This window comes from Poromitra crassiceps, assembly GCF_964638095.1.
Source record: "Poromitra crassiceps genome assembly, chromosome: 3".
NCBI classification, from domain to species: Eukaryota; Metazoa; Chordata; class Actinopteri; order Beryciformes; family Melamphaidae; genus Poromitra; species Poromitra crassiceps.
The window spans coordinates 26,031,439-26,044,925 of NC_139625.1; the positions used below are offsets into that span (position 1 = coordinate 26,031,439).

Consider the following 13,487-nt stretch of genomic DNA (forward strand, 5'->3'; position numbering starts at 1 on the left):
AAGGAGAGAAGACACTGTTAATGGAATATAATTGAAATAAAATATTGAAGAATAGTAAGCTGTGGTGCCCTTTGGTTTTGAATAAAATCCCCCAAAATAAGAGGACCAAATCTGGCTGCCTTATACAATAATAGAGGGATTTTTATTTGAAGGTGAGGAATGCTGTGGCCTTCTTGTTTTTGTGGGTCTGTGTTTGGTTTGTGGTTTGTGAGTTTGAGGAAGCAGCATAGGAAGAGAAAGCAGGTCAAGGTCTTCAGCATGGACATTACATGTGATCCAGGTCTGTCTACAGTGGCTGTTAAATAGGTCAACAGCCACAAAGTGCTCTGTAACTGTCGTCTTTTTATTGAAGTCACAATCCTCCAGCAAACAGCAAGAGAATCAGGAACCACTGACCTGACTTCTTTTCTCTGGTTAAGCCTGTTTTACAACACCATTTTATTTATTTATTTATTTATTTATTTATTATCATCATCATCATCATCATCAGTATATAAAATGGAGCTCGGGCTATGTCTGTTTCTCTGTCCCACTGATGACATCATCAGTCAGGCGCGGACTGCATAATCGGGCACGTCGGGCAAATGCCCGGTGGCCTGGCCTGGCCTGCAAAAAAAAAAAAAAAACATTTTTTTTTCTTTGTGCCCGCAGTCAGGCCACTCACTGAACAGCAGGCCAGGCACCGCCTACTGGTTTACTAGTGGTTTTATTACTTTATTCAGGGTTAAAGTGGGTGCATATCATTGCAAAATTGGACTCGGCCCAAATCTGGCTTCAAACAGCCCAAATTGGGCTTCAAACGGCCCAAATCTGGCTTCAAACGACCCAAATTGGGCTTCAAACGGCCCAAATTGGGCTTCAAACGGCCCAAATTGGGCTTCAAACGGCCCACATTTTTCGGTCGCCGGCACGCGCGTCGGCCCGTATCGGCCTGGCCTGCTTGGTATAATGGCTCTTTCCCACCACATTTTACAGCCCTGCACAGCCCGTCACCACTCGCCTCTACTTGTTTCAACTCGATGGACGTTCTGTTTCGACCGCCGTTCATCTGCCCCCGCCCACCCCCGCCCGTCATAGCGATATCTGCATATCTGTCCTTCGCTTATAGCCGAAGTAGGCTATAACATAACATTACAATTAAATCCATCCACAGAACTTTTAAACTGTTTATGAAATACTGGTGCCTCTAAATGACCTACAGTGTACATGGGCGAATGTGACAATCGACCAGGAGAATGGATATCACTCACAGGCATGCGCTGCGCTGTGCGGGGACGGGAGAGGCGCAACAGAGTGAAGCCTCTACCCCGCGGCCTCTAGGCAAGACCGCGGCTTCACCAAACACCCGCTGCGGCCTGGCGGAGCGCTGCAGCCTCCACTCAGCTACAGAGCTCCCTGAGCGAGCAGCAGACTTTTTTCTCAGACAATTGAACACCCGCCACGATTTTATTTCACCGGAGGCGAAGGCAGCAATACAAAGACTGATGGAAATATACATAACAGAAGAGAAGCCCACTAAACTGGTATGCAGCCGCCAGCATTGCATATGACAGTCAGTAGACAGAGTAAACACGAATCTGCCTGACCAATCAGTCGTCTACAATGTTTCACGTCACCGTATGAACCCGGGTTCGCAGAATAGAACCCCGACGAGGCAGGGACGAAAAGTAGCACGACTCAGCCCCAAATCAAACCGGGCTGGGCCGGTTTTTACCGATGGGATGAGACCATTTATCGAGTCGAGCGGAGCGGGACCGCGCTACTACCTGCGGTGGAATTGGGCCATTATGCCCGGCCTGAATTATGATCCCAGTCCGCCCAGGTCATCAGTGATGTCATAAATTCACTCACAAGGCTAATAGTTAAGTGAGGCTAATGGAATCACTGATGATGTCATCAATGATGTCATCAGTGATGTCATACATAGGCATTGTGACATCAATGTGACGTGATGTCATCAGTGATACACACACACAAGAGCAATGGAGGGAGAGAGGAGAGGGGGAGAGAGACTGAGGGAGAGGGAGAGAGACTGAGGGAGAGAGAGACTGAGGGAGAGAGAGATGGAGACTGATGGAGACATTGCGCGTGCGCCAATAGGGCAGGTGATGCCACGCAACAGCCGAGCTGCGGGCAAGGCCGCACAGCGGCCGAGCTGTGTATGGGAGCTGCAGTGCCGGCGAGGCCATAAGCCTACGTGCGCTCAATGCCTAGTTTATTACAAAGGCAATTGATGGGGCAATTATATTTCAGTATAGAAAAGAACATTTATCTGTTCAAAACAACTTCCTTTCAACTGCAGCACTGTGAAAAGTTGTTCCATTCCAAAATGTCATATCCACCATTTGGAAAAGGTGACACCAATTACAGAAGGTTTACTGATGTTAAAAACAAATTGACTGTTGTTGAAGTTGCCAGCTATCTTGAAGCCTTGGCTTACAAAACAGCAAAATTTTGGAGTATGTAACCAGGTGTCCTTTTCAAATACTGCAAATTGAGCACTAAGTAATATTATCTTCTGACAAGAATTTTGGATGAGGACCCCTTCAGTTTAACGTCCAAAAGTGAAATCTGTCTCTGTGCTTTAGTCTGAGAACTCATAAAGTGTGAGAGTGACCAGTGACTAGCTGTGTGTGTAACCAGCTGTGGACATGGACACACAAACACACACCCAGCGAACAATAAGTCTGTGGACCAAGAAAACAGAGTGCAGCGAGTGTTTGCGTGTCGTGTGTGTGTGTGTCTGTGGCCCGGACAACAGGCCACGCCACGTGATCCCACCTGCGTCAATGCCCTGAGATGCCAAATCACCGCCATCTTTTCTTTACGTAATTAATGTTTGATTTATGGTTAATGGTTAGACAAACAGAGGGCATTCCAGACACACCTTATCCAGGAGGTGTTTGACTCAGAGCTGCTCGAGTCCCACAAGTGGGCTCTCTCTCTCTCTCTGTAGAAATGGGTGATTGTTCCGCTGTATGTTTAACAGATTCTTCACTTTATGTACATTAATTTAATTGGTTGCCATGCTAACAATGCCACTTGTCTTATAGCCTATGACATGCTTGTCTGAGCAAGTTCCTTCACCTTGGAGAGTTTAAATGAGTCCTGGTGTGCTAGGTCTTATATGCTGTTATATGAAAACCTCGTAACTCCTAATTTGGTCATTTTCATGTTTGACTGTAATGTCATGCTACATAAAGTTCAACTACCCTTCGGCTTATGAAACAACTCCCAAAACCCACTGGATTAACGAAACTAAATTAAAAATGCATGACTGTCGAGCAGTTTCTCTTAAATCCTGAAAACATTTTGGTGATAAGAGGACAGCAACAGCATATAAAACTAAACCATCCTGCGATGGGAACACACCAGCCGTGACACCCACCAGGGGTGTTTCTAGGGAGTGGCCAGAGGTGGCACTACCCACCCATGAAATCTGATTGGCCACCCCAGGTGCCACCCAAAAAAAACCTGAGGGTGCTGGCATCTGTTTCCGACATTACTGTCTCAGAGGTTGTAGCGGGCTCATAAAGCTATAGAGTGAAGATACTGGGCCTGCGGACCGATTTTAAGCGCCCCACGGCTTGTCTCTGAAAATGTAGGCTCATAGATGTGGCCCTTCAAAGTATTTGTTAATCAAGCAAATCAGTTTGCGTTTTTTGCCCCCCCGTTCACGGTTACCTAACGATGACAGCACTACAGTATATAGAGTTTGTAGACAAGCACCAAGTAGGAACAACACAGACGGAACTAATGTTTTTATTCAGATGGTAAACAAAATCCTTAGAGTAGCCTACAATGGTATTGACATTTTATTTAATTTTATCTCCCTGATGCGAGAAGCAGCTGCCAACATCCCCCCCCCCCACCCCACCCCCCACCCCGGTATTGATCTAATCTGGTCCCCATTCAAAAAAGTTTGGACACCCCTGCTCTAAACTGACTAATGAAGTAAGAATGCATTTAACATAATTGAGAGTAGATTAGTAGAGAGAGGTAGAAGCTAGCCTAGCTCCAGACCTTCGAGGTACTGCCCACTCCACAGAGTTGTAGAGTTGGCTGTTCTAGAAGATGGAAATGAGTTTACGAGTTGACAATTCAGTCTGAATATCAGACTAGGTAGAAGCTGCAGTTTCCCATAAGGGATCAGCTGTCCACTTCCTTTGCCATTTTCTCTTCTTTCTTCAGTGAGTCAGTGGATACAGAGAGACATGAAGCAGAACATGTGAGACATGTTTCAAAAAGGGCCAGCTGGGCTACGTACATGTGGCGGTTACAGCTGCAGGGATTTCAATAACAAAACTGTTTGTTCTGTAGGCAGAAGTATTATAGGCTTGGAATCTTGCTTTCCAGATGTACTATGCAATTTGGAGGAATTGACACTTGAAGGAGAGTGGTACCCAGCTGTCCTCCTATTGGCCACAGCTGCTGCAGATGAGGCAGGCCGCAGTCGACCACCAGCTGCTGCTTTCTCATCAAAACGGGATAAGGCTTCTCTCGTTTGCCTTGAGCTCGCTCCACAGCTTCATCTCCAGGATGTGAATTCTTCACATACTGAAATTAATGGAGAGCCCAGTCATCATGGGGTGAAGGGTGAAATCCTCTGGGCTTTGGTTTTGAAGACTCACTCACTCACTCACTCACTCACTCACTCACTCACTCACTCACTCACTCACTCACTCACTCACTCACTCTTACACATGCACATTTGTGTGCATGAGTATGTTTAAAAGTAATGTGCACATGAACATACACATAGCCATACACTCACACAGAAAATGGAAAATGGAGTCAGGAGGAATCCGATTCCTCCTCTGACTGAGATGGAAATTCAAAATGGCATGAGAGGAATTGTGAATGAAAATGAAATAAAGAAAAGTGAAAAGGAAAAAAGAAAAGAAAACAGGATAAGCTGAGTTTTTCAAGTGAATCAAGTTGGTCAGTTAGGAAAAAGCAGCTGTAACCAAAACGGACGGTATTTTCAAAGATCCACATGTGGTTGGTAAGTTTGTTGAGGGGAAACTTGGAGAATAGGGAATATGGAGCAGGAATATGGGAGAAAGGAGTGATTAGCACGTGCCTTTGTTGGTAAAGGCTAAGGTGTTTTAGGATCTTGCAGGTGTGTGTGAGGCAAAAATAAAGACACGATTCTGTGAAAGAAAGAGAGAGGAAAGTGTGTGCTTAACATTTGAGGGGGAATTTGCCTTTTCACCTCAGCCATTTTGTGTCTAAAAGGCAGGAAATAACACAGATGCAACCGAAACATTAACGAGGGCACCGGCACTGGAACACGCAAATGGATTGGAAGTTGGAAACCCCCTTTAATGTTTTGCTCGCACTTCTGTTACTTCCTGCATTTTAGACACAAAATGGCTGCTGTTGAAAAAGGTCAATTGCCAGAGTGTATGTCGATTGTCGAGTATAAAAGTTACAGCCTGTAACTCCTATACTCGACAATCGACATACACTCTGGTAAGGGTGAGGTATGAGAGGGCCCCGCTGAGGCGCTTCTGTTGTGCACAATGCTGAGCCTTGAAAGGAGTCAGTGCGCCCTCGTGTGACAGTGCGCAGGAATTACAGGATCACCACTGAGGATTGAGCAATGTGTGAGTCACTGTGAGTGAGTGTGTGTGTAAGGTATGTGTCAGTGGGTGTGAACAGGGTGATGCATTTGGTTAGCAAAAAGAAAAAGAAAAAAATTGAAAAAAAAACATTGAAAACCTGAGCAGGTAAGAACAGGCGAAGTACTAGGCAAGATCACACTGAGCAGCATGGATACAGACAAGAAGACAATTCTGAGAGAAGGATTCCTGGTGAAAAGGGTAAGAAACCTGTATGAGAAATTTGTGTATTAACACAAAAACTGTAAAACTGCTAATTACATTGATTCTGAATTTCTGTGTGGCATGTACTGAGGGACTCGGTATTCCCCTTTTTTATTTTTGGAACACCTTTTAGGCCTTTATGATGATCTTTATGATGTGAATCCAAACTATAGTTTAGATCAGTGATTGTCAACCTTTTTCATATCTCGGACCCCTAATTTAGTTAACATTAGACGACATGTTGTCTCTTGGACCCAAATCTGAGAGCATTTATGTCGTTATAGGCTATAATATATGATTTACCCCCCAGAATCCCATCACTATTTTGGTAGAGAAAGATAGCAGTGAAACTAAATAGTCATTGTTCTACATCCTTTAATTGTGTTAACTTCTTGTAAATTAAATAATGCTGAAGTTTAAAAATTCATCAATTTGCTGGGGACCCCATGGACCCCCCTCAAGCATGTGGTCCCCGGACCTCACGTTGAGAACCACTGGTTTACATCACAGAAAGTATAAAACTGGGTCTTTTAAGGGGAAAAGTATGAATTAATTCTTTTCTGAAAATATATTATTTTTTGTTTGGACTGTATTAGTGCTTGTTTGCCTTATGATAATCACTGACTGGTCCTACTTTCTGTCTGTCTATGTCATATTTTTACAGGGTCATCTTGTCCACAACTGGAAGGCCCGCTGGTTTGTGTTGATGTCAGACAAGCTGTTGTATTATAAATTTGAGGGGGGGAAACGGGACTCCTGTCAGCGTGGGAGAATCCTGCTGAAGGACCTTGTGATCACCTGTCCCTTTCTGGAGTACAATACTCGGCCGGTGAGTTATTCCTGACATAGAAATTGCAATGAAGATTTCAGAACAAGAAGCTTGCAAGTTGTTTCTAGTTTTCAAAACATTTCAGTACAAGACTTAAACAGTCCACTGTTTTTTCTTTTATGAACTCAAGAGTTAGATCTATGAAAGTCCAAAAGATGTAATAAACTGGAGGGGAAAAAATACCAAAAGAATTTTACTTCAATAAAGCAAAAAGATTCTATAGTTTCAGTCCCAGTCAAAACTGAACAGTTAAATAACATCCAGCTTCAAAATTCCTTCTGCACCATCTCATGGCACTGTCAAAAACAATGATTCTCACCTAATTTAGTCCACATGCAGGGACCCCCTGGTGGTCCCTGGACCCCATGTTGAGAACCACTATTCTATAACATGGGTGTAAAAAATATGGGTGCAAAAAGTCCATTCAGTCTTTCCTTTCTTTAGATTTTATTATTGGGAGCTGAACCACGCTAATCTTTTGACACCTTTCTCACCTGTTCAGACAATTCGCATAGCCTCAGGGTGCTGTTTTGTTAGGACCTGTTCTGCACCCACTGTGAAGTGCAATTTGTTTGTCATTTTCTACACATTCTTTTCAAACCCTCTGGCACTTTCCTCTGAACACTAACCATGATTCCATCTAAATATCGATCTCCTCTCCACTCTCCGTTCTGTTGCCAGCTGATCTTCAAGCTGAAGACAAAGACGTGTGAGGAGCATTTCCTGGAGGCTTGCTCCAGGGAAGAGAGAGATGAGTGGGCCGCTGACATCACTGCTGCGGTGGAGAAGCTGCAGACAGTGGATGGTGGAGAGGCAAACAGTCAGCAAGACTCTGCTGGAGCCCAGCCAGGGACGTTACACAACATCGATCTGAGGTAAGCAACACACAGTAGCCTCCACATGTAAACAAAGATTCTCCCACACACTTTAGAGCATTATTCATGACTTAAACCTTGTGGTGCATTCACTGTCTTACTGCTTTTGTCTCTGTCTCTAATCCTCTGTTTTCTCTATCTAACCAGTGCCAGACCAAGCCTTTGTGGGGCCCCTAGCAACATTTGATTAGGTTGCCCCCCACTGCCTTGGTGCCACCAATAGCCTACTATCGATTATTGTCAATGCTTGATCATTCGCACACCTGTAAATCTGAAATGTCCATTATCAATTTTATTAGTTGTTTTACCATATCGCCCAGACGCCCACCTGTAATGCAAACATACCTTTACCTTTCTGTTTTTCTCATCTTGTTTGCTTCTTCCTTTTCTCTGCTATTTTTTTACACACACACACACACACACACACACACACACACACACACACACACACACACACACACACACACACACACACACACACACACACACACACACACACACACACACACACACACACACACACACACACAGTATATATAAAATCAAGCACTCTTGATTTTAAACAAGTGAACTAAGCAGGCGCTTAGTTCACTTGTTTCTAGGGTCCCTGTCTCTAACTCTCTCTCTCTCTCTCTCTCTCTCTCTCTCTCTCTCTCTCTCTCTCTCTTGTAGCAAAGTGTTGGATGCCATGTATGACATCCACAGTGGGATCAAGCTGACCAACCATGTGGAGCAGGGCAGCATTTACAGCAACTGCTTCTCAGGTGAGCCTCGTCTCTTTTGTCTTTGGATCAAATTCACCATGAATTTATTTATTGAACTCAAACTATGGAAATCCAGGAGGTCTGTATGTTATGTTGAATGTGTTTTACACTTGAGCTATACATGATCTGGGGTGGCATTTGGTTGTAAACATAAATTATGAAATGTATCCTCCTCATTGTCTGTAGATTTATAGGATGGGTTTATGGTTCTTCTGGATTACTGTCTAGGCTGCCTGCACTTTGGATGCTCATGAAACCACAGTGATAATGAAGCCAAAACATATGTCTCTGTTTCTCTCTCTGTTTTTATGTGTGTCTACATCTCTATATTATACATGTGTCTATATGTGTGTGTACTATATCTCTGTGTGTTTACATGTCTCTGTGTATGTCTGTTATATGTACTGTCTGTTCTACTGTACTGTATTTGTGCCTGTTATATGTCTGTGACTACATCTCTGTGTGTATCTCTACCAGCTCAGTGGCCTTGTGGTTTGAGTGTCCGCCCTGAGATTGGGAGGTTGTGAGTTCGATCCCCGGCCGAGTCATACCAAAGACTATAAAAATGGGACCCATTTGCCTCCCTGCTTGGCACTCAGCATCAAAGGGTTGGAATTAGGGGGTTAGATCACCATATGATTCCCGAGCACGCGGTACCGCTCACCTCTCCCCCAGGGGATGGGTCAAATGTGAAAAACAAATTTTGCACACTCAAGTGTGTGACAATCAGTTGGACTTTAACTTTTTACATCTATGTGTGTGTACAACACTGAACATGCAGGCTCTGCAGTGGTGGACTGGCTGGTGTTCATGCAGCTGGCTCTGTCCCGGGTGGAGGCGGTGACGCTGGCCTCCGCCCTGCTCGAGGAAGGCTTACTGCGCACCGTGGGGCTGCGGAGCATGGAGGCTCTCCGCACCGCCGGCCTCACCGAGCAGTTCATGGACGACTCCACTGCACTCTACAGCTTTGTGAGTACCAGGGAATATGTCAACCCACTGCTCCTCTTCAGTTCTTTTTAATAAACTGTAGCTGCTGATGTCATAACTCCTAGAACACTGGAGCCAACTGGACAATGTCTATCATGATGCCACATGGCATGTCGTAAAGTAGAACAAACTCTAGACCTCAGACCTCCTCTGCATCTTCTGTAGCAGCCTACTAACAGACACCCGGGGGGTGGATATTCAGTGTTTTTATCCATTTACCGGTATTTCCTTTCCATCTGAGAAGGCAGACAGGGGTTCGAGTCCTGCTCAGCTGTTCTTTACAGCGTTTCCATGTCTCATTGCAGCCTGAGAGCTTTAAGAAGAGAGGCAGCGTGAAGGCGGAGACGTCGCTGTCAGCAGTGGAGCTGAGTGGAAAGGTGATGAGGAGGGGCTTTCTGGTTAAACAGGTAAACCTATAAGACAATGTGCTGTGCTGAATGTGCTGCTGTGCTGTGCTGAATATGAAAATCATATTAGGTTATCGTGGCTTTCAGTGGTTTACAATCACACCATGTTTTGTATATAATCCAGTGCTCATACTCAACTAATAGGTGACAAAAAGTATGGTAGATGTTTAAGAAAGTGTCACTTATCTATTTGCTGCATCTCTTCAGACTACGTGTGTTCACACTGTGTGTCTTCTTATCTTTTTAAATTTATTGTAAAAACATATTTTTATTTATTTTATCAATTTATTATATTTATTATAAAAGGGCCTTTTTAACAACCTTCATGTTGTGCAGGGCTTTTCTGTTTCGGTGTATGTTTCAGTTCCTTACTTGCTCTTAGCATATTCCTTTATCAATCATCTGTATAGTATCTGTATCTGGTGTTTTGCTTTAATTTAAGCTATTTTTTTTACAGCAACTTGTAACCTTGTGAAGAAAGTGCTATATAAATAAAACCCATTCTAATTGTGTAACCCTAACCTTGACCTTAGCCTGTCCCAAACCATAACACAATTCAAACGCGACCCTATTTCTAACATTAACTCTAACCCAAAAATGAACTACCCCAGCCCAGACATTGAATATCTATACTCTTCCTAAAATTAGAGTAAATCAATTGTCATCTGTGTTTCAACACATTTTTCAAACACAGGGGCACAACAGGAAGAACTGGAAGGTGCGACTGTTCGTTCTGCGCTCAGAACCTGCTTTCCTCCACTACTATGATCCTACCAAGGTGAGCGCATGGATCCCTCCAAGGCTGCCATTACTCTGTAGAATTACTCACTAATGCCTCCCCCTCCTTGGCTTGTTTGGGTTCTGTCTCATCAACTTCCTGTCTCACCTGTCAGGATGACATCAGCCCTGTAGGCGGCTTTTCCCTGCGTGGCTGTCTGGTCTCTGCGCTGCAAGATAACGGCGTCCCTTCAGGTGAGTCACTCTGTCTCCCCCTCAGGTGCAGGTGGGGCTACTAGGATCAGTGTTGGGACGGGGCGGAGATTTGGAGTGACCTCAGAAAACAATGTGAACATTTCAAGCTTTGCAAGCAATTAGCAATTAACAAATTGACAAAGTGTGATGAGGCGACTGGAGGAGGCTTTGAAACTTAACTGGACACAAATTGGAATTGGAGTCTCTGCCTGAGACACAAGCTCATTAACTCCCGTCATGTGACTGACCTACTTTTTGTTATATGAGGGCTGACTGAAAACAGCAGGCCCAGTAAAACAAATTGTGTCCCAAATGTTATTTTGAAAAATCATACATACTTTTTGCATCTAATGTATCTATTTAAGTATCTATCTATCTATCTATCTATCTATCTATCTATCTATCTATCTATCTATCTATCTATCTATCTATCTATCTATCTATCTATCTATCTATGTATCTATGTATCTGTCTATCTGTCTGTCTATCTATCTATCTATCTATCTATCTATCTATCTATCTATCTATCTATCTATCTATCTATCTATCTATCTATCTATCTATCTATCTATCTATCTATCTATCTATCTATAACCCAAGTCTCTACCTCCTCTCCCATACAGGTGTGAAAGGCAACATTCAAGGCAACCTGTTTAAAATCATCACTCAGTCAGACACACATTACTTCATCCAGGCTCCGACCCACCAGCAGAAGATGGATTGGATAGATGCCATCAGACAGGAGACATAGTACAGGGGCTTCAAGTTAAAAACTACAGATCCGCCCTGACATTTAACCAATTTGGAACAAGATTAGTTTCATACATTCTGTGAATGTGGTAGCAAAGAAGGGCACATGCAATCTAAATGAAAAGTATTGTTGAAAAACAGCCTTGTTTCTGGCTTGCCCACCCTGTGTTTTTGAGTTGAGGTTTGAAAGTGTTTCAAAAGCTTGACAGTTGCAATTTCTTTCCAACCATAGTGGAAAACATATACTCCTTCAATTGAAGTTAACACATAAAAGCCACCAAGGTTGGAGTTAGTTACACATGACAGCAATATATTAATGTGTCTATATGAATATGTATGCATTTTCTTATGGGATGTTTTATTATTAATTGGGCTATATTCTTCACCATTACATTTTGTTGTATGCCACTCCAGAGAGCAAGAGCAGTACAAGACAAGTAGAGACTGGCAATGCCTCAGGAAGTATTTTTACTGATTCATTCACAGTGTAAGCTGAGGCTGGCAGCTCCTCGGGTGGAGGAGGTGCACAGTGTAAGCTGAGGCTGGCAGCTCCTCGGGTGGAGGAGGTGCACAGTGTAAGCTGAAGCTGGCAGCTCCTCGGGTGGAGGAGGTGCACAGTGTAAGCTGAAGCTGGCAGCTCCTCTAGTGGAGGAGGTGCACAGTGTAAGCTGAGGCTGGCAGCTCCTCGGGTGGAGGAGGTGCACAGTGTAAGCTGAGGCTGGCAGCTCCTCGGGTGGAGGAGGTGCACAGTGTAAGCTGAGGCTGGCAGCTCCTCGGGTGGAGGAGGTGCACAGTGTAAGCTGAGGCTGGCAGCTCCTCGGGTGGAGGAGGTGCACAGTGTAAGCTGAGGCTGGCAGCTCCTCGGGTGGAGGAGGTGCACAGTGTAAGCTGAGGCTGGCAGCTCCTCGGGTGGAGGAGGTGCACAGTGTAAGCTGAGGCTGGCAGCTCCTCGGGTGGAGGAGGTGCACAGTGTAAGCTGAGGCTGGCAGCTCCTCGGGTGGAGGAGGTGCACAGTGTAAGCTGAGGCTGGCAGCTCCTCGGGTGGAGGAGGTGCACAGTGTAAGCTGAGGCTGGCAGCTCCTCGGGTGGAGGAGGTGCACAGTGTAAGCTGAGGCTGGCAGCTCCTCGGGTGGAGGAGGTGCACCCAGTGAGCGCAGGCAGGCGCTCCCACACAGCGTGTTATCAGGAATGACTCAAGGTGAGCTGGTGGTGGCTCTTGTTCCAGTCTCCTGCGGTTGTTAAATCATAACACAATGCTTGTCAAAAAAAGAAGCCCAGATGATGTATGGCACTATAAACTGTGTTTGAGAAAGTAGCAGTTACTCAACCAGAGTGGACAAAGATGCAATACAAAAGATGTATTGCAGTGAAGTAAAGTCAATAGGAAACATTCACATGAAAGTGTTATTTTTAATGGCAAAAATACACAGAGCAGTGGTATATATATACATGTAGTTGGCTTTCAGATCAAATCTCACCATACTACTCCAGTTAACCTTATACATATCCAGAGTGCTGGCTGAAATCATCAAGGAGCTTTAAAAGGTGTGGGACTGAGTCACCTGGGCTTAGATCATTACTATCATACATAACCTTACACCAAACCAACAAAACAGTATACATCTCTTGCAAAAGCAAGCAATTCTTGCAAAACTCTTCAAGCTCTTTTTAAAAGTGTGTTTTTGCGTCAGACAGTTACACACAAACCATCATTTGAATAAACACACAAAGCACAAAATATGCACTGATAGCATGAATAAAAACACTTTTGCTTTTGCTTTTTATGTGTGCAGGGCATAGCAGTTTGCAATGATGTTTTGTCTACTCATACATGATGTACAGTACACACATACAAACAGCTATCCAAATGTGTAAAGTATGGATGTGTATTTCGATAACACACAATCAATACAAATAAGGCACTTTTCTCTCTCTCAAAATGTGCTACAGTAACACTCAAACAACAAAAGTAGAGGGCACTCAAAGCAGTCACATTAGTGCCCGCAGAAATGTGTCATTCTCACACTGAACTGAATGATTTGAAAAAATGCCAAAACTTCTTAAAGACACAAGTT

The 13,487-nt window shown here is 44.1% G+C and overlaps 1 protein-coding gene across 2 annotated transcripts; it reads left to right on the plus strand.

The window, feature by feature from the left end:
* Positions 1-5,747: 5,747 nt before the first annotated feature.
* Positions 5,748-13,487, plus strand: plek2 (pleckstrin 2). Of its 2 annotated transcripts, XR_014552558.1 has the most exons (10): positions 5,748-5,825; positions 6,493-6,657; positions 7,339-7,532; positions 8,205-8,296; positions 9,078-9,265; positions 9,589-9,690; positions 10,385-10,468; positions 10,584-10,662; positions 11,286-11,978; positions 12,067-13,487. XR_014552558.1 is itself a non-coding variant. In XM_083633739.1 (9 exons), exons 1-9 carry the CDS (start codon positions 5,775-5,777, stop codon positions 11,411-11,413), a joined length of 1,083 nt encoding a protein of 360 aa, XP_083489865.1. In that variant the 5' UTR covers positions 5,748-5,774; the 3' UTR covers positions 11,414-13,487. The 2 variants fall into 2 exon arrangements, 1 of the variants encoding a protein (XP_083489865.1); XM_083633739.1 differs by having other exon boundaries at positions 11,286-13,487.